Genomic DNA, 24,047 nt, shown 5'->3' with positions numbered 1-24,047 from the left:
TGTGACAGCCGAAGAACCCTTTTGCGCTCTGGCCAAAAGTAGTGCACTATATAGGGAATAGGGCTCTGGTCTATAGTAGTACCACTATATAGGGAATAGGGCTCTGGTCTATAGTAGTACCACTATATAGGGAATAGGGCTCTGGTCTATAGTACTACCATTATAGAGGGAATAGGATGCCATTTGGGACTCATCCTCTCCTCTCTCTCCTAGACCTAATCATGCTGATAGTGTTCATCCTGGACAACACTATCATGTTCTCACATTTCTTGCCCTCCTCCTCTTCCTGCCCCTCCTTGTCCTCCTCCCCCTCCTCTCCCTCCTCCTCCTCTCCCTCCTCCTCGTTCTCCTCCTCGTCCTCCTCCCCCTCCTCTCCCTCCTCCTCCTCCTCGTTCTCCTCCTCCTCCTCGTTCTCCTCCTCCTTCCTCCTCCTCCTCCCCCTCCTCCTCCCCCTCCTCCATTATAGATCTGGTCATGCTGATAGTGTTCTTCTTGGACAACACCATCATGTGGTGGGAGAGCGTAATGCTGGTGTCAGGTTACGTAGCCTACGTCTGCTTCATGAAGTTCAACGTGCAGATCGAACACTTCGTCAAGACGCAGATCAACAAACACAAGAGCATTGTCAAGATCATCATGCCGGAGGAGGAGGAGAAGGAACCCAAGAAGGTTGGTAGAGTTGTTGGGACTTTGTTAGGCAGTTTTGGTGAAGCAAAAAGACAGACAGAAAGACAGACAGACAGAGTGGCTGACAGACAGACAGACAGACAGACAGACAGACAGACAGACAGACAGAGTGGCTGACAGACACGTAGGCAGGTAGGCAGACAAAGTGACAGACAGACAGACAGACAGACAGACAGACAGACAGGCAGGCAGGCAGGCAGGCAGAGTGGCAGACAGACAGACACGCAGGCAGGTAGGCAGAGTGGCAGACAGACAGACAGACAGACAGACAGACAGGCAGACAGGTAGGTAGGTAGGTAGGTAGGTAGGTAGGTAGGTAGGTAGGTAGGTAGGTAGGTAGGTAGGTAGGTAGGTAGGCAGAGTGGCTGACAGACAGACAGGTAGGTAGGCAGAGTGGCTGACAGACAGACAGACAGGTAGGCAGAGTGGCTGACATACACAGGTAGGTAGGCAGAGTGGCAGACAGACAGACAGGTAGGTAGGCAGAGTGGCAGACAGACAGACAGACAGACAGACAGACAGACAGACAGACAGACAGACAGACAGACAGACAGACAGGTAGGTAGGTAGGTAGGCAGAGTGGCAGAGTGGCAGACACACAGACAGGTAGGTAGGCAGAGTGGCAGACAGACAGACAGACAGACAGACAGGTAGGTAGGCAGAGTGGCAGACAGACAGACAGGTAGGTAGGCAGAGTGGCAGACAGACAGACAGATAGGTAGGTAGGCAGAGTGGCAGACAGACAGACAGACAGGTAGGTAGGTAGGTAGGCAGAGTGACAGACAGACAGACAGACAGACAGACAGACAGACAGACAGACAGACAGACAGACAGACAGACAGGCAGAGTGGCAGACAGACAGACAGGTAGGCAGAGTGGCAGACAGACAGACAGGTAGGTAGGCAGAGTGGCAGACAGACAGACAGAGTGGCAGACAGAGTGGCAGACAGACAGACAGACAGACAGACAGACAGACAGACAGACAGACAGACAGACAGGACAGACAGGCAGAGTTGCAGACAGACAGACAGGTAGGCAGAGTGGCAGACAGACAGACAGGTAGGTAGGCAGAGTGGCAGACAGACAGACAGGTAGGTAGGCAGAGAGGCAGGCAGACAGACAGACAGGTAGGCAGAGTGGCAGACAGACAGACAAAGAAACAAAGAAAACTCTACCAAAAAACAATTATCAGGAAATACAAATACTAGAAAAGCCCATTACAATATCACCCAGGACCCAGACCCTCTCTGGTCCAGTCCATGAGAGACAATATCACCCAGGACCCAGACCCTCTCTGGTCCAGTCCATGAGAGACAATATCACCCAGGACCCAGACCCTCTCTGGTCCAGTCCATGAGAGACAATATCACCCAGGACCCAGACCCTCTCTGGTCCAGTCCATGAGAGACAATATCACCCAGGACCCAGACCCTCTCTGGTCCAGTCCATGAGAGACATGGAATGGTTGATTCACTGGACTGTCATCAGAGCCTGTGTTTATCCATCCAGCCCTTTGTACAGGCCATAGAGTGTGTATTTGTGTGGCAGCCAGACTCGGCAGCCTTTGATGATTGGGACTGAATCCCTGAAAGGATCCCAGGTGTCAGAGCCCAGCGTAGGGGAGCATGGGTCAGGGGAGGACGGGACGGAGGGACGGGGGTGATGTAATGCTGATGAGATGTAAAGTAATGTCAGCCATCAGTTTGTCATTGTCACACTGGAGGAGCGTATTATTCAGCTAAATCCCACACCTGGTGCCAGTCACCATATAGCTCTAGTCACGGTCATCTGAATATCAATCCTCTGTGTTTCATTATATATTATTTGGCAAACAAAGCTGTAGCAGCGAATTATTGTCCAGACCAGTAGAAACAAATAGCACCCACCCACTTCAACGTCAGAGGAGGCTGGTGGCTCCTTAATTAGGGAGGACGGGCTCGTGGTAACGGCTGGAGCGGAATCAGTTGAATGGTATCAAATACATTAAGCCCAATGTTCATTTTTAATTTTTATTTAACCTTTATTTAACCAGGAAAAGCACATTGAGAACCAGAGTCTCTTTTTCAAGGGAGACCTGGCCAAGAAGGCAGCAACAATCAATACATTACATCATTAAAACATACAACAATACAATACAACAACATGATCCAGCCTGGTGCCGTTCCGTTTGCTCCGTTCCAGTCGTTATTATGAGCCGTCCTCCCCTCAACAGCCTCCTGTGCTAAACACACAGGCACTGATTACCACACAGCATAGCATTCTTCAGTTGTCAAAGCTTCATGTTTAGCCTACATGTTACGTTATGCTAAATGATAGCGTTTCTTTGTCAATGGCCCTCGACAACAGAGTACCAACCAGCTAACAAGAATGTTTTGCTTCATTTTACACACACACACACACACACACACACACACACACACACACACACACACACACACACACACACACACACACACACACACACACACACACACACACACACACACACACACACACACACACACACACACACACACAGCCCAATGCATGGGTTGTGAGCCCCCTGGAGGTTGCCCCCATAGAATTAGGAATTTGAATACTAGAATGGTGATGAGTCTTCTTATGATGCGATAAAGGTCAGCCATTTTGGTCAGGGAGTTGGTCAACCATGGTTTGCCAGTGCTGTGATAAGATATTGTGTAAAATAATGAATGTGAAGAACGTATCTGTGCTGTATGTTGTTAGCTACAGTGGGGGAAAAAAGTATTTTATCCCCTGCTGATTTTGTACGTTTACCCACTGACAAAGAAATGATCAGTCTATAATTTTAATGGTAGGTTTATTTGAACAGTGAGAGACAGAATAACAACAAAAAGATCCAGAAAAACGCATGTCAAAAATGTTATAAATTGATTTGCATTTTAATGAGGGAAATAAGTATTTGACCCCTCTGCAAAACATGACTTAGTACTTGGTGGCAAAACCCTTGTTGGCAATCATAGAGGTCAGACGTTTCTTGTAGTTAGCCACCAGGTTTGCACACATCTCAGGAGGGATTTTGTCACTCTTCTTTGCAGATCTTCTCCAAGTCATTAAGGTTTCAAGGCTGACGTTTGGCAACTCGAAACTTCAGCTCCCTCCACAGATTTTCTATGGGATTAAGGTCTGGAGACTGGCTAGGCCACTCCAGGACCTTAATGCGCTTCTTCTTGAGCCACTCCTTTGTTGCCTTGGCCGTGTGTTTTGGGTCATTGTCATGCTTGAATACCCATCCATGACCCATTTTCAATGCCCTGGCTGAGGGAAGGAGGTTCTCACCCAAGATTTGACGGTACATGGCCCCGTCCATCGTCCCTTTGATGCAGTGAAGTTGTCCTGTCCCCTTAGCAGAAAAACACCCCCAAAGCATAATGTTTCCACCTCCATGTTTGACGGTGGGGATGGTGTTCTTGGGGTCATAGGCAGCATTCCTCCTCCTCCAAACACGGCGAATTGAGTTGATGCCAAAGAGCTCCATTTTGGTCTCATCTGACCACAACATTTTCACCCAGTTGTCCTCTGAATCATTCAGATGTTCATTGGCAAACTTCAGACGGGCATGTATATGTGCTTTCTTGAGCAGGGGGACCTTGCGGGCGCTGCAGGATTTCAGTCCTTCATGGCGTTTTGTGTTACCAATTGTTTTCTTGGTGACTATGGTCCCAGCTGCCTTGAGATCATTGACAAGATCCTCCTGTGTAGTTCTGGGCTGATTCCTCACCGTTCTCATGGTCATTGCAACTCCACGAGGTGAGATCTTGCATGGAGCCCCAGGCCGAGGGAGATTGACAGTTCTTTTGTGTTTCTTCCATTTGCGAATAATCGCACCAAATGTTGTCACATTCTCACCAAGCTGCTTGGCGATGGTCTTGTAGCCCATTCCAGCCTTGTGTAGGTCTACAATCTTGTCCCTGACATCCTTGACATGTGTTTTTCTGGATTTTTTTTGTTGTTATTCTGTCTCTCACTGTTCAAATAAACCTACCATTAAAATTATAGACTGATCATTTCTTTGTCAGTGGGCAAACGTACAAAATCAGGAGGGGATCAAATACGTTTTTTCCCTCACTGTAGCTAGCCAGACAGTTTTAGAAGAATGATTCCACACATTTTTCAAATTAACTGTCAATATGCCAAACAATGCAGTGAATCCACAACCGTACACTGACTCAAATCAAACATTATCTCAGCCTCATTACAAAATGTGTAGAATAGCATGAGATTAGCTATAAACTGCACATTTATCTCTCTGTCCCATGGCAATATGTGTAGAATTGCAGGAAATTAGCTTTAAAACGGTAACATTTTCTCTCATCCTCAGGGAAAATGTGTAAGATAGCAGGAGATATTTTTTCTCTTTGCCCCAAGTTAGTGGTTTCCCGGGGCTTTCTCAGATCTTGCGGGGGCCCCGCGACACTGCAGTACACCACTACTCACAATACACCCTCCAACACACCAACACACACTCTGCAACACACATTCTGCAACACACCCTCCAACACACACCCTCCAACACACCAACACACACCCTCCAGCACACACAACACACACTCTGCCACACACACCCTCCAACACACAACCTCCAACACACAAACACGCACCCTCCAGCACACACAACACATACTCTGCCACACACACTCTACAACACACACACTACAACACACACACTACAACACACACACTACAACACACACTCTGCAACACACACTCTGCAACACACACTCTACAACACACACTTTGCAACACACACTCTGCCACACACTCTGCCACACACTCTACCACACACACTCTACAACACACTCTACAACACAAACACTACAACACACACTACAACACACACTCTACAACACACACTCTGCCACACACACTCTGCAACACACACTCTGCAACACACACTTTGCAACACACTCTCTACAACACACACTCTACAACACACACTCTACAACACACACTCTGCAACACACACTCTGCAACACTCACTTTGCAAAACACACTTTGCAACACACACTCTGCCACACACTCTCTACAACACACACTCTACAACACACACTCTACAACACACACACTACAACACACACTCTGCAACACTCTACAACACACACTCTGCAACACACACTCTGCAACACACACTTTGCAACACACACTTTGCAACACACGCTCTACAACACACTCTGCAACACACACTCTGCAACACACACTCTGCAACACACACTTTGCAACACACACTTTGCAACACACGCTTTCCAACACACGCTCTGCCACACACTCTCTACAACACACACTCTACAACACACACTATAACATACTCTGCAACACTCTACAACACACACTCTGCAACACACACTCTGCAACACACACTCTGCAACACACACTCTGGAACACACACTTTGCAACACACACTCTACAACACACACTCTACAACACACACTCTGCAACACACACTCTGCAACACACACTTTGCAACACACACTCTGCCACACACTCTCTACAACACACAGTCTACAACACACACTACAACACACACTCTACAACACACACCCTACAACACACACTCTACAACACACTCTACAACACACACTACAACACACACTCTACAACACACACTCTGCAACACACACTCTGCAACACACACTCTACAACATACACTGCAACACACACTCTACAACACACACTGCAACACACACTCTACAACACACACTCTGCAACACACACTCTACAACACACACTGCAACACACACTCTGCAACACACACTTTGCACACACACTCTACAACACACACTCTGCAACACACACTGTACAACACACACTCTGCAACACACACTCTGCAACACACACTCTGCAACACACACTTTGCAACACACACTCTACAACACACACTACAACACACACTCTACAACACACACTCTGCAACACACACTCTGCAACACAGACTCTGCAACACACACTGCAACACACACTCTACAACACACACTTTGCAACACACACTCTACAACACACACTCTACAACACACACTCTACAACACACACACTACAACACACACTCTACAACACACACTCTACAACACACACACTACAACACACACTCTGCAACACACACTCTGCAACACACACTCTGCAACACACACTCTGCAACACACACTTTGCAACACACACTCTGCCACACACTCTGCCACACACTCTGCAACACACACTACAACACACACTCTACAACACACACACTACAACACACACACTACAACACACACTCTGCAACACACACACTACAACACACACTCACCAACACACACTCACCAACACACACTCCCCCCCTCGCAACACACACTCTGCAACACACACACTACAACACACACTCTACAACACGCACTCTACAACACACACACTACAACACACACACTACAACACACATACTACAACACACACTCTACAACACACACTCTACAACACACACTACAACACACACTCTACAACACACACACTACAACACACACTCTACAACACACATTACAACACACACTCTACAACACACACTCTACAACACACACTCTACAACACACACTCTACAACACACACTACAACACACACTCTACAACACACACTCTACAACACACACACTACAACACACACTCTGCAACACTCTACAACACACACTCTGCAACACACACTCTGCAACACACACTTTGCAACACACACTTTGCAACACACACTCTGCAACACACACTTTGCAACACACACTTTGCAACACACGCTCTACAACACACTCTGCAACACACACTCTGCAACACACACTTTGCAACACACACTTTGCAACACACGCTTTCCAACACACGCTCTGCCACACACTCTCTACAACACACACTCTACAACACACACTATAACATACTCTGCAACACTCTACAACACACACTCTGCAACACACACTCTGCAACACACACTCTGCAACACACACTTTGGAACACACACTTTGCCACACACTCTCTACAACACACACTCTACAACACACACTATAACATACTCTGCAACACTCTACAACACACACTCTGCAACACACACTCTGCAACACACACTCTGCAACACACACTTTGGAACACACACTTTGCAACACACACTCTACAACACACACTCTACAACACACACTCTGCAACACACACTCTGCAACACACACTTTGCAACACACACTCTGCCACACACTCTCTACAACACACAGTCTACAACACACACTACAACACACACTCTACAACACACACCCTACAACACACACTCTACAACACACTCTACAACACACACTACAACACACACTCTACAACACACACTCTGCAACACACACTCTGCAACACACACTCTACAACATACACTGCAACACACACTCTACAACACACACTGCAACACACACTCTACAACACACACTCTGCAACACACACTCTACAACACACACTGCAACACACACTCTGCAACACACACTTTGCACACACACTCTACAACACACACTCTGCAACACACACTGTACAACACACACTCTGCAACACACACTCTGCAACACACACTCTGCAACACACACTTTGCAACACACACTCTACAACACACACTACAACACACACTCTACAACACACACTCTGCAACACACACTCTGCAACACAGACTCTGCAACACACACTGCAACACACACTCTACAACACACACTTTGCAACACACACTCTACAACACACACTCTACAACACACACTCTACAACACACACACTATAACACACACTCTACAACACACACTCTACAACACACACACTACAACACACACTCTGCAACACACACTCTGCAACACACACTCTGCAACACACACTCTGCAACACACACTTTGCAACACACACTCTGCCACACACTCTGCCACACACTCTGCAACACACACTACAACACACACTCTACAACACACACACTACAACACACACACTACAACACACACTCTGCAACACACACACTACAACACACACTCACCAACACACACTCACCAACACACACTCACCAACACACACTCACCAACACACACTCTGCAACACACACTCTGCAACACACACACTACAACACACACTCTACAACACGCACTCTACAACACACACACTACAACACACACACTACAACACACATACTACAACACACACTCTACAACACACACTCTACAACACACACTACAACACACACTCTACAACACACACTACAACACACACTCTACAACACACACACTACAACACACACTCTACAACACACATTACAACACACACTCTACAACACACACTCTACAACACACACTCTACAACACACACTACAACACACACTCTACAACACACACTCTACAACACACACACTACAACACACACTCTGCAACACTCTACAACACACACTCTGCAACACACACTCTGCAACACACACTTTGCAACACACACTTTGCAACACACACTCTGCAACACACACTTTGCAACACACACTTTGCAACACACGCTCTACAACACACTCTGCAACACACACTCTGCAACACACACTCTGCAACACACACTCTGCAACACACACTTTGCAACACACACTTTGCAACACACGCTTTCCAACACACGCTCTGCCACACACTCTCTACAACACACACTCTACAACACACACTATAACATACTCTGCAACACTCTACAACACACACTCTGCAACACACACTCTGCAACACACACTCTGCAACACACACTTTGGAACACACACTTTGCCACACACTCTCTACAACACACACTCTACAACACACACTATAACATACTCTGCAACACTCTACAACACACACTCTGCAACACACACTCTGCAACACACACTCTGCAACACACACTTTGGAACACACACTTTGCAACACACACTCTACAACACACACTCTACAACACACACTCTGCAACACACACTCTGCAACACACACTTTGCAACACACACTCTGCCACACACTCTCTACAACACACAGTCTACAACACACACTACAACACACACTCTACAACACACACCCTACAACACACACTCTACAACACACTCTACAACACACACTACAACACACACTCTACAACACACACTCTGCAACACACACTCTGCAACACACACTCTACAACATACACTGCAACACACACTCTACAACACACACTCTGCAACACACACTCTACAACACACACTGCAACACACACTCTGCAACACACACTTTGCACACACACTCTACAACACACACTCTGCAACACACACTGTACAACACACACTCTGCAACACACACTCTGCAACACACACTCTGCAACACACACTTTGCAACACACACTCTACAACACACACTACAACACACACTCTACAACACACACTCTGCAACACACACTCTGCAACACACACTCTGCAACACACACTGCAACACACACTCTACAACACACACTTTGCAACACACACTCTACAACACACACTCTACAACACACACTCTACAACACACACACTACAACACACACTCTACAACACACACTCTACAACACACACACTACAACACACACTCTGCAACACACACTCTGCAACACACACTCTGCAACACACACTCTGCAACACACACTTTGCAACACACACTCTGCCACACACTCTGCCACACACTCTGCAACACACACTACAACACACACTCTACAACACACACACTACAACACACACACTACAACACACACTCTGCAACACACACACTACAACACACACTCACCAACACACACTCACCAACACACACTCACCAACACACACTCACCAACACACACTCTGCAACACACACTCTGCAACACACACACTACAACACACACTCTACAACACGCACTCTACAACACACACACTACAACACACACACTACAACACACATACTACAACACACACTCTACAACACACACTCTACAACACACACTACAACACACACTCTACAACACACACTACAACACACACTCTACAACACACACACTACAACACACACTCTACAACACACATTACAACACACACTCTACAACACACACTCTACAACACACACTCTACAACACACACTCTACAACACACACTACAACACACACTCTACAACACACACTCTACAACACACACACTACAACACACACTCTGCAACACTCTACAACACACACTCTGCAACACACACTCTGCAACACACACTTTGCAACACACACTTTGCAACACACACTCTGCAACACACACTTTGCAACACACACTTTGCAACACACGCTCTACAACACACTCTGCAACACACACTCTGCAACACACACTCTGCAACACACACTTTGCAACACACACTTTGCAACACACGCTCTACAACACACTCTGCAACACACACTCTGCAACACACACTCTGCAACACACACTTTGGAACACACACTTTGCAACACACACTCTACAACACACACTCTACAACACACACTCTGCAACACACACTCTGCAACACACACTTTGCAACACACACTCTGCCACACACTCTCTACAACACACAGTCTACAACACACACTACAACACACACTCTACAACACACACCCTACAACACACACTCTACAACACACTCTACAACACACACTACAACACACACTCTACAACACACACTCTGCAACACACACTCTGCAACACACACTCTACAACATACACTGCAACACACACTCTACAACACACACTGCAACACACACTCTACAACACACACTCTGCAACACACACTCTACAACACACACTGCAACACACACTCTGCAACACACACTTTGCACACACACTCTACAACACACACTCTGCAACACACACTGTACAACACACACTCTGCAACACACACTCTGCAACACACACTCTGCAACACACACTTTGCAACACACACTCTACAACACACACTACAACACACACTCTACAACACACACTCTGCAACACACACTCTGCAACACACACTCTGCAACACACACTGCAACACACACTCTACAACACACACTTTGCAACACACACTCTACAACACACACTCTACAACACACACTCTACAACACACACACTACAACACACACTCTACAACACACACTCTACAACACACACACTACAACACACACTCTGCAACACACACTCTGCAACACACACTTTGCAACACACACTTTGCAACACACACTCTGCCACACACTCTGCCACACACTCTGCAACACACACTACAACACACACTCTACAACACACACACTACAACACACACACTACAACACACACTCTGCAACACACACACTACAACACACACTCACCAACACACACTCACCAACACACACTCACCAACACACACTCACCAACACACACTCTGCAACACACACTCTGCAACACACACACACTACAACACACACTCTACAACACGCACTCTACAACACACACACTACAACACACACACTACAACACACATACTACAACACACACTCTACAACACACACTCTACAACACACACTACAACACACACTCTACAACACACACTACAACACACACTCTACAACACACACACTACAACACACACTCTACAACACACATTACAACACACACTCTACAACACACACTCTACAACACACACTCTACAACACACACTCTACAACACACACTACAACACACACTCTACAACACACACTCTACAACACACACACTACAACACACACTCTGCAACACTCTACAACACACACTCTGCAACACACACTCTGCAACACACACTTTGCAACACACACTTTGCAACACACACTCTACAACACACTCTACAACACACACTCTGCAACACACACTCTGCAACACACACTCTGCAACACACACTCTGCAACACACACTTTGCAACACACACTTTGCAACACACGCTCTGCCACACACTCTCTACAACACACACTCTACAACACACACTATAACATACTCTGCAACACTCTACAACACACACTCTGCAACACACACTCTGCAACACACACTCTGCAACACACACTTTGGAACACACACTTTGCAACACACACTCTACAACACACACTCTACAACACACACTCTGCAACACACACTCTGCAACACACACTTTGGAACACACACTTTGCAACACACACTCTACAACACACACTCTACAACACACACTCTGCCACACACTCTCTACAACACACAGTCTACAACACACACTACAACACACACTCTACAACACACACCCTACAACACACACTCTACAACACACTCTACAACACACACTACAACACACACTCTACAACACACACTCTGCAACACACACTCTGCAACACACACTCTACAACATACACTGCAACACACACTCTACAACACACACTGCAACACACACTCTACAACACACACTCTGCAACACACACTCTACAACACACACTGCAACACACACTCTGCAACACACACTTTGCACACACACTCTACAACACACACTCTGCAACACACACTGTACAACACACACTCTGCAACACACACTCTGCAACACACACTTTGCAACACACACTCTACAACACACACTACAACACACACTCTACAACACACACTCTGCAACACACACTCTGCAACACACACTCTGCAACACACACTCTACAACACACACTTTGCAACACACACTCTACAACACACACTCTACAACACACACACTACAACACACACTCTACAACACACACTCTACAACACACACACTACAACACACACTCTGCAACACACACTCTGCAACACACACTCTGCAACACACACTTTGCAACACACACTTTGCAACACACACTCTGCCACACACTCTGCCACACACTCTGCAACACACACTACAACACACACTCTACAACACACACACTACAACACACACACTACAACACACACTCTGCAACACACACACTACAACACACACTCACCAACACACACTCACCAACACACACTCACCAACACACACTCACCAACACACACTCTGCAACACACACTCTGCCTACACACACACTACAACACACACTCTACAACACGCACTCTACAACACACACACTACAACACACACACTACAACACACATACTACAACACACACTCTACAACACACACTCTACAACACACACTACAACACACACTCTACAACACACACTCTACAACACACACTACAACACACACTTTACAACACACACACTACAACACACACTCTACAACACACATTACAACACACACTCTACAACACACACTCTACAACACGCACACTACAACACACACTCTACAACACACACTCTACATCACACACACTACAACACACACTCTACATCACACACACTACAACACACACACTACAACACACACTCTACAACACACACTCTACAACACACACTACAACACACACTCTACAACACACACTCTACAACACACACACTACAACACACACACTACAACACACACACTACAACACACACTCTACAACACACACACTACAACACACACACTACAACACACACTCTACAACACACACTCTACATCACACACACTACAACACACACTCTACATCACACACACTACAACACACACACTACAACACACACTCTACAACACACACTCTACAACACACACTCTACAACACACACTCTACAACACACACACTACAACACACACTCTACAACACACACTCTACAACACACACTCTACAACACAAACACTCAGGACAACACACACTCAGGACAACACACACTCAGGACAACACTCCTGCAATCAGGCGCTGATGAGTGTGGAAGAATCGTGACACTGCACTAAATGAATGTCTTGGGTCAATTGGGGCGTTTGACAGCCCTTCACATCTAGGCTGATGGATACCCAAATGGCTCCCTACTACCTACCCTCTATAGGGCCCTGGTCTAAAGTAGTACCACTATATAGGGAATAGGGTGCCATTTGGGACCTAGATTCTCCCATGCTAGTACGGGGTGTCCTAAGTCATTCTGTAAAGCATCTGGGTTGTCATTTCGTTTTTTAAGCAGAGAAATGGTTAAATATGATTTATATGCTAGTCATTTTTACAGGCTGGGTCCCAAATGGCAATAGGGTGTCAACTGGACAATAGAGGACGATATTGCTACTCCTATTTGCCATATCATCTTCAATTTAAGCCTACTAGAAAGTGTGTGCCCTCAGGGCTGGAGGGAAGCTAAAGTTATTCCCCTACCAAAGAATAGAAAAGCCCCAGTTACTGGCTCAAATAGCTGATCAATCAGCCTGTAACCAAACCTTAGTAAACTTTTGGAAAAAATGGTGTTTGACCAAATACAATGCTATTTTACAGTAAATGAATTGACAACAGACTTTCAGCATGCTTATAGGGAAGGACATTCAACAAGCACAGCACTTACACAAATGACAGATGATTGGCTGAGAGAAATTGATGATACAAATATTGTGGGAGCTGTTTAGTTAGACTTCAGTGCGGCTTTTGACATTGTCGATCATAGTCTGCTGCTGGAAAAACGTATGTGTTATGGCTTTACAGCCCCTGCTATAATGAGGATACAGAGTTACCTGTCTAACAGAACACAGAGGGTGTTCTTTAATGGATGCCTCTTTAACATAATCCAGGAATCAGGAATTCCCCAGGGCAGCTTTATCTTGGCCCCTTACTTTTTCAATCTTTTCTAACGACATGCCACTGGCTTTGAGTAAAGCCAGAGTGTCTATGTATGTGGATGCCTCCACACTATACACGTCAGCTACTACAGTGACTGAAATGACTGCCACACTTAACAATGAGCTGCAGTTAGTTTCAGAATGGGTAGCAAGGAATAAGTTAGTCCTAAATATTTCCAAAACTAAAAGCATTGTATTTGGGACAAATCATTCACTAAACCCTTAACCTTTATTAAATCTGGTAATGAATAATGTGGAAATTGAACAAGTTGAGGTGACTACACTTCTTGGAGTAACCCTGGATTATAAACTGTCCTGGTTAAAACATATTGATACAACAGTAGCCAAGATGGGGAGAAGTCTGTCCATAATAAAGCTCTACTCTGGCTTCTTAACAACACTATCAACAAGGCAGGTCCTACAGGTCCTAGTTTCTACCTTCTTAACAACACTATCAACAAGGCAGGTCCTACAGGTCCTAGTTGTGTGACACCTGGACTACTGTTCAGTAGTGTGGTCAGGTGCCACGAAGAGGGACTAAGGAAAATTACAATTGGCCCAGAACATGGCAGTACTGCTGGCACTTAAAAGTACATGGAGAGCTAACATTAATGATATGCATGTCAATCTCTCATGGCTCAAAGTGGAGGAGAGATTGACTTCATCACTACTTGTTTTTGTAAGAGGTGTTGACAAGCTGAAAGCACTGAGCTGTCTGTTTAAACTACTAGCACACAGCTCAGACACCCATACATACCCCACAAGACATGCCACCAGAGGTCTCTTCATAATCCCCAAGTCCAGAACAGACTTGGGAGGCTCACAGTACTACATAGAGCCATGACCACATGGAACTCTATTCCACATCAGGTAACTGATGCAAGAAGTAGAATCATTTAGAAAACAGATAAAAAATACACCTTATGGACTGTGAAGAGACACACACACACACACGGTACAGACACACGCATATGCACATAAGCGCTAGCACACTGTTAGGTTGTAAATAAACAGAGTAAAAACTCACGGACGCTTAGTACAGCTCATTCCAGGCTGTATTACAGCTGGCCGCGATTGGGAGTCCCATAGGCACAATTGGCCCAGCGTCGTCTGGGTTAGGGTTTGGCCAGAGTAGGCCGTCATTGTAAATAAGAATTTGTTCTTAACTGACTTGCCTAGTTAAATAAAGGTTAAATAAAAAAATATATAAAATAAAAAAACAAGCTTATTCACCTACTGGGTCATACAGCTGCATAAGACAAAGAACACATTCACACAAGTACTGCTATTTAAGCCTTTCTCCTATGCTGAGTCTCCTCCTACACATCTGAACAGCCAACACATCTCTGTTGCTATCCAGAAGATTAGTGATATACACTACCGGTCAAAAGTTTGGACACACCTACGCATTCAAGGGTTTTTCTTTATTTTTGCTTTTTTCTACATTGTAGAATAATAGTGAAGACATCAAAACTATGAAAAAAACACATATGGAATCATGTAGCAACCAAAAAGTGTTAAACAAATCAAAATATAAATTCATATTTGAGATTCTTCAAAAAACCACCCTTTGCCCAATGACAGCTTTGCACACTCTTGGCATTCTCTCAACCAGCTTCATGAGGTAGTCACCTGGAATGCATTTCAATTAACAGGTGTGCCTTCTTAAAACTTAATTTGTGGAATTTCTTTCGTTCTTAATGCATTTGAGCCAATCAGTTGTGTTGTGACAAGGTAGGGGTGGTATACAGAAGATAGCCCTATTTAGTAAAAGACCAAGTCCATATTATGGCAACAACAGCTCAAATAAGCAAAGAGAACCGACAGTCCATCATTACTTTAAGACTTTGAAAGTTTCTTCAAGTGCAGTCACAAAAACCATCAAGCACTATGATGAAACTGGCTCTCATGAGGACCGCCACAGGAAAGGAAGACCCAGAGTTACAGTGGGGGAAAAAAGTATTTAGTCAGCCACCAATTGTGCAAGTTCTCCCACTTAAAAAGATGAGAGAGGCCTATAATTTTCATCATAGGTACACGTCAGCTATGACAGACAAAATGAGAAAAAAAATTCCTGAAAATCACATTCTAGGATTTTTAATTCATTTATTTGCAAATTATGGTGGAAAATAAGTATTTGGTCAATAACAAAAGTCTATCTCAATACTTTGTTACATACCCTTTGTATTCTGCAGCGATACGTCATCCCATTCGGTTTGGGCTTAGTGGGACTATCATTTGTTTTTCAACAGGACAATGATCCAACACACCTCCAGGCTGTGTAAGGGCTATTTAACCAAGAAGGAGAGTGATGGAGTACTGCATCAGATGACCTGGCCTCCACAATCCCCTGACCTCAACCAAATTGAGATGGTTTGGGATGAGTCGGACCACAGAGTGAAGGAAAAGCAGCCAACAAGTGCTCAGCATATGTGGGAACTCCTTCAAGACTGTTGAAAAAGCATGCCAAGAGTGTGCAAAGCTGTCATCAAGGAAAAGGGTGGCTACTTTGAAGAATCTCAAATATAAAATATATTTTGATTTGTTTAACACTTTTTTGGTTACTACATGATTCCATATGTGTTATTTCATAGTTTTGATGTCTTCACTATTATTCTACAATGTAGGAAATAGTAAAAATAAAGAAAAACCCTTGAATGAGTAGGTGTTCTAGAACTTTTGTTCGGTAGTGTGTGTTCTTCATCTAACCAAGACCTCTGCCCAAATCCCCCCAATAGAGTTCCAGACACTTGTAGAATCTATGCCATTGAAGCTGTTCTGGCTCAACGCCCTATTAAAACACTTTATGTTGGTGTTTTCCTTTATTTTGGCAGTTACCTGTTCTCACTAATATCACTGTTGTTATAATCCTGTCTTTGGCTTATCAGTAGACACCCATTATGCAGCCTCTACCCAGCGGGCAAATGTTGGCATGGGATTTCAGAAAGACATTATTTTCTGGTTGAAACAACATATTTTTTCTGGACTACAAAAAAAGGACAACAAACCCTTCCTTTTTACAATCAGAATACAACCTGACCATGAAAAGCCATTCAGTACATTTTGCCCACTGGGGAAGTGCATTAAAAGTCCTCTCTCTGGTTCGTATTGTAAACGTGTACTAAAATATTCCTGTATTTACAGAAGAACAGTGGACCTCCACCACCTGATCCACCCCAAAACAATGTTTCACCAGAACCCAAACCACAACCTCAAGACTCACCCCAGAAGAGAGACAGAGAAAAATTGAAGGTCTCAACACTCTTTGATTGTGATGTCATGATCAGGTTGTGTACTGATTGTAAAATTATGTTATTTTTTTATTTGTTTTATTTTTTAGATGTCATTTTAGTGACCAGCAAAAAGAAGGCTTTACCTGAATGTAACCTGGCGTGATCTACCGTGGCTTCAACCCTGTTGTGTGTGTGTGTGTGTGTGTGTGTGTGTGTGTGTGTGTGTGTGTGTGTGTGTGTGTGTGTGTGTGTGTGTGTGTGTGTGTGTGTGTGTGGTGTGTGTGTGTGTGTGTGTGTGTGTGTGTGTGTGTGTGTGTGTGTTGTCCCAGGTGAAGCCCACTCTCCAGAGAGGAGGCAGTAATGCTTCTCTCCACAACAGCACCAACAGAAACACCATCTTCCAGCTGATGATCCACACACTGGACCCTCTGGGAGAAGGTGCTTTACATCAATCTGTATTATTTCAGGGACCGCTATGGTCCTAATCTATGGTCCTAAACAATGGTCCTAATCTATGGTCCTATACTATGGTCCTAATCTATGGTCCTATACTATGGTCTTAATCTATGGTCCTTATCTATGGTCCTAATCTATGGTCCTTATCTATGGTCCTAATCTATGGTCCTAATCTATGGTCCTATACTATGGTCCTATACTATGGTCCTATACTATGGTCCTAATCTATGGTCCTAAACGATGGTCCTAATCTATGGTCCTAATCTATGGTCCTAATCTATGGTCCTATACTATGGTCCTATACTATGGTCCTATACTATGGTCCTAAACAATGGTCCTAAACAATGGTCCTATACGATGGTCCTAATCTATGGTCCTAATCTATGGTCCTAATCTATGGTCCTATACTATGGTCCTAATCTATGGACCTATACTATGGTCCTTCCTGTACAGTAGCAGGGACCAGGAAGCTATGCCTCCTGGGAGGAGCTACTGAACCATATATTATAGCTATTCAAATCAAATCAAATACATTTTTTTGGTCACATTCACATGGTTAGCAGATGTTAATGCGAGTGTAGCGAAATGGTTGTGCTTCTAGTTCCGACAATGCAGTAATATCTAACAAGTAATCTAACAAATTCACAACAACTACCTTATACACACAAATGTGAAGGGATAAATAAGAATATGTACATATAAATATATGGATGAGCGATGGCCGTGCGGCATAGGCATTTTTACATTTTTAGTCATTTAGCAGACACTCTTATCCAGAGCGACTTACAGTTGTGAATGCATACATTTCATACAATTTCATACATTTTTTTTCTGTGCTGGCCCCCCGTGGGAATCGAACCCACAACCCTGGTGTTGCAAACACCATGCTCTACCAACTGAGCTACAGGGAAGGCAGTAGATGGTATAGAATACAGTATATACATATGAGATGAGTAATGTAGGATATGTAAACATTATTAAAGTGGCGTTATTTAAAGTGACTGGTGATACCTTTATTAAGTCCATTTATTTAAATGGCCAGAGATTTGAGTCTGTACTGCATGTTGACAGCAGCCTCTCTATGTTAGTGATGGCGTTTAACAGTCTGATGGCCTTGTCACTACTGCCACAGGGACCTTCTACATTCACTACTGCCACAGGGATCTTCTATATTCACTACTGCCACAGAGACCTTCTACATTCACTACTGCCACAGGGACCTTCTACATTCACTACTGCCACAGGGACCTTCTATATTCACTACTGCCACAGAGACCTTATACATTCACTACTGCCACAGGGACCTTCTACATTCACTACTGCCACAGGGACCTTCTACATTCACTACTGCCACAGGGACCTTCTACATTCACTACTGCCACAGGGACCTTCTACATTCACTACTGCCACAGGGACCTTCTATATTCACTACTGCCACAGGGACCTTCTACATTCACTACTGCCACAGGGACCTTCTACATTCACTACTGCCACAGGGACCTTCTACATTCACTACTGCCACAGGGACCTTCTATATTCACTACTGCCACAGGGACCTTCTACATTCACTATACGCTCAAAAAGGTCTATACGAGGAGTTCTATTGTTGAATCAATTGTTTTAGAGCTTCAACAGAAACAGAACTCTGCTCACTCTGTTATTCTCTCAAAGGACAAAGGTTGATGACCATTGATGACACCAGTCAAAATAGTTCCTTGCAGCTTCACAGCAGCATCAAACTGTTAGCTTCACAGGAGCATCAGCCTGTTAGCTTCACAGCAGCATCAGACTGTTAGCTTCACAGCATCATAAGACTGTTAGCTTCACAGCAGCATCAGACTATTAGCTTCACTGCAGCATCAGACTTTTACCTTCACAGCATCATCAGACTGTTAGCTCATCTTCACACCAGAATCAGACTGTTAGCTCATCTTCACAGCAGCATCAAACTGTTAGTTCATCTTCACAGCATCATCAGAATGTTAGCTCAGCTTCACAGCATCATCAGACTGTTAGTTCAGCTTCACATCAGCATCAGACTGTTAGCTTCACAGAAGCATCAGAATGTTAGCTCATCTTCACACCAGTATCAGACTGTTAGCTCAGCTTCACAGCATCATCAGACTGTTAGATCACCTTCACAGCAGCATCAGACTTTTAGCTTCACAGCAGCATCAGACTGTTAGCTTCACAGCAGCATCAGACTGTTAGCTTCACAGCAGCATCAGACTGTTAGCTTCACAGCAGCATCAGACTTTTATCTTCACAGCAGCATCAGACTGTTCGCTTCACAGCAGCATCACTATTAGCTCAGCTTCACAGCAGCATCAGACTGTTAGCTTCACAGAAGCATCAGACTTTTAGCTCAACTTCACAGCAGCATCAGACTTTTAGCTTCACAGCAGCATCAGACTGTTAGCTCAGCTTCACAGCAGCATCAGACTGTTAGCTTCACAGAAGCATCAGACTTTTAGCTCAACTTCACAGCAGCATCAGACTTTTAGCTTCACAGCAGCATCAGACTGTTAGCTCAGCTTCACAGCAGCATCAGACTTTTAGCTTCACAGCAGCGTCAGACTGTTAGCTCAGCTTCACAGCAGCATCAGCCTGTTAGCTTGGCTTCACAGCATCATCAGACAGTTAGCTCATCTTCACAGCATCATCAGACTGTTAGCTCATCTTCACAGCAGCATCAGACTGTTAGCTTCACAGAAGTACCAGACTATTAGCTTCACATCAGCATCAGACCGTTATCTTCACGCAGCATCAGACTTTTACCTTCATAGCATCATCAAACTGTTAGCTCATCTTCACACCGGCATCAGACTGTTAGCTCAGCTTCACAGTATCATCAGACTGTTAGCTCAGCTTCACAGCAGCATCAGACTGTTAGCTTCACAGCAGCATCAGACTGTTAGCTTCACAGCAGCATCAGACTGTTAGCTTCACAGCAGCATCAGACTGTTAGCTTCACAGCATCATCAGACTGTTAGCTCAACTTCACAGCATCATCAGACTGTTAGCTCAGCTTCACAGCAGCATCAGACTGTTAGCTCAGCTTCACAGCAGCATCAGACTATTAGCTTCACAGCAGCATCAGACTGTTAGCTCAGCTTCACAGCATCATCAGACTGTTAGCTCAGCTTCACAGCAAAATCAGACTGTTAGCTCAGCTTCAGAGCAGCATCAGACTTTTAGCTTCACAGCAGCATCAGACTGTTAGCTTCACAGCAGCATCAGACTGTTAGCTTCACAGCATCATCAGACTGTTAGCTCAGCTTCACAGCATCATCAGACTGTTAGCACAGCTTCACAGCAGCATCAGACTGTTAACTTCACAGCAGCATCAGACTTTTAGTTTCACAGCATCATCAGACTGTTAGCTCAGCTTCACAGCAGCATCAGACTATTAGCTTCACAGCAGCATCAGACTGTTAGCTCAGCTTCACAGCATCATCAGACTGTTAGCTCAGCTTCACAGCAGCATCAGACTGTTAGCTCAGCTTCAGAGCAGCATCAGACTTTTAGCTTCACAGCAGCATCAGACTGTTAGCTTCACAGCAGCATCAGACTGTTATCTTCACAGCATCATCAGACTGTTAGCTCAGCTTCACAGTATCATCAGACTGTTAGCTCAGCTTCACAGCAGCATCAGACTGTTAGCTTCACAGCAGCATCAGACTGTTAGCTTCACAGCAGCATCAGACTGTTAGCTTCACAGCAGCATCAGACTGTTAGCTTCACAGCATCATCAGACTGTTAGCTCAACTTCACAGCATCATCAGACTGTTAGCTCAGCTTCACAGCAGCATCAGACTGTTAGCTCAGCTTCACAGCAGCATCAGACTATTAGCTTCACAGCAGCATCAGACTGTTAGCTCAGCTTCACAGCATCATCAGACTGTTAGCTCAGCTTCACAGCAGCATCAGACTGTTAGCTCAGCTTCAGAGCAGCATCAGACTTTTAGCTTCACAGCAGCATCAGACTGTTAGCTTCACAGCAGCATCAGACTGTTAGCTTCACAGCATCATCAGACTGTTAGCTCAGCTTCACAGCATCATCAGACTGTTAGCACAGCTTCACAGCAGCATCAGACTGTTAACTTCACAGCAGCATCAGACTTTTAGTTTCACAGCATCATCAGACTGTTAGCTCAGCTTCACAGCAGCATCAGACTATTAGCTTCACAGCAGCATCAGACTGTTAGCTCAGCTTCACAGCATCATCAGACTGTTAGCTCAGCTTCACAGCAGCATCAGACTGTTAGCTCAGCTTCAGAGCAGCATCAGACTTTTAGCTTCACAGCAGCATCAGACTGTTAGCTTCACAGCAGCATCAGACTGTTAGCTTCACAGCATCATCAGACTGTTAGCTCAGCTTCACAGCATCATCAGACTGTTAGCACAGCTTCACAGCAGCATCAGACTGTTAACTTCACAGCAGCATCAGACTTTTAGTTTCACAGCATCATCAGACTGTTAGCTCAGCTTCACAGCAGCATCAGACTATTAGCTTCACAGCAGCATCAGACTGTTAGCTCAACTTCACAGCATCATCAGACTGTTAGCTCAGCTTCACAGCATCATCAGACTGTTAGCTCAGCTTCACAGCAGTATCAGACTGTTAGCTCAGCTTCACAGCATCATCAGACTGTTAGCTCAGCTTCACAGCAGCATCAGACTGTTAGCTTCACAGCAGCATCAGACTTTTAGTTTCACAGCATCATCAGACTGTTTGCTCAGCTTCACAGAAGCATCAGACTGTTAGCTCAGCTTCACAGCATCATCAGACTGTTAGCTCAGCTTCACAGCAGTATCAGACTGTTAGTTTCACAGCAGCATCAGACTGTTAGCTTCAGAGCAGCATCAGACTGTTAGCTTCACAGCAGCATCAGACTGTTAGCTTCACAGCATCATCAGACTGTTAGCTCAGCTTCACAGCATCATCAGACTGTTAGCTCAGTTTCACAGCAGCATCAGACTGTTAGCTTCAGAGAAGCATCAGACTTTTAGTTCCACAACATCATCAGACTGTTAGCTCA

The 24,047-nt window shown here is 44.9% G+C and overlaps 1 protein-coding gene across 2 annotated transcripts in view; it reads left to right on the top strand.

Moving 5' to 3' along the window:
* Positions 1-24,047, top strand: part of LOC106587942 (sodium/potassium/calcium exchanger 1) — a 340,340-nt gene that overhangs the window by 2,525 nt on the left and 313,768 nt on the right. The window contains exons 3-5 of one of the 2 annotated variants that reach the window (XM_045689673.2): positions 467-669; positions 18,461-18,568; positions 18,879-18,987. In XM_045689673.2, the coding sequence (XP_045545629.1) occupies positions 467-669; positions 18,461-18,568; positions 18,879-18,987 (420 nt within the window). The remainder of the gene's footprint in view (positions 1-466; positions 670-18,460; positions 18,569-18,878; positions 18,988-24,047) is intronic. The other variant, XM_045689674.2, reaches the window with a different exon arrangement.

This window comes from Salmo salar, chromosome 11 (genome assembly GCF_965601325.2).
Source record: "Salmo salar chromosome 11, fSalSal1, whole genome shotgun sequence".
NCBI classification, from domain to species: domain Eukaryota; kingdom Metazoa; phylum Chordata; class Actinopteri; order Salmoniformes; family Salmonidae; genus Salmo; species Salmo salar.
The sequence above is the reverse complement of the archived record's forward strand: the minus strand, read 5'-3'. Positions and strand labels throughout refer to the sequence as shown.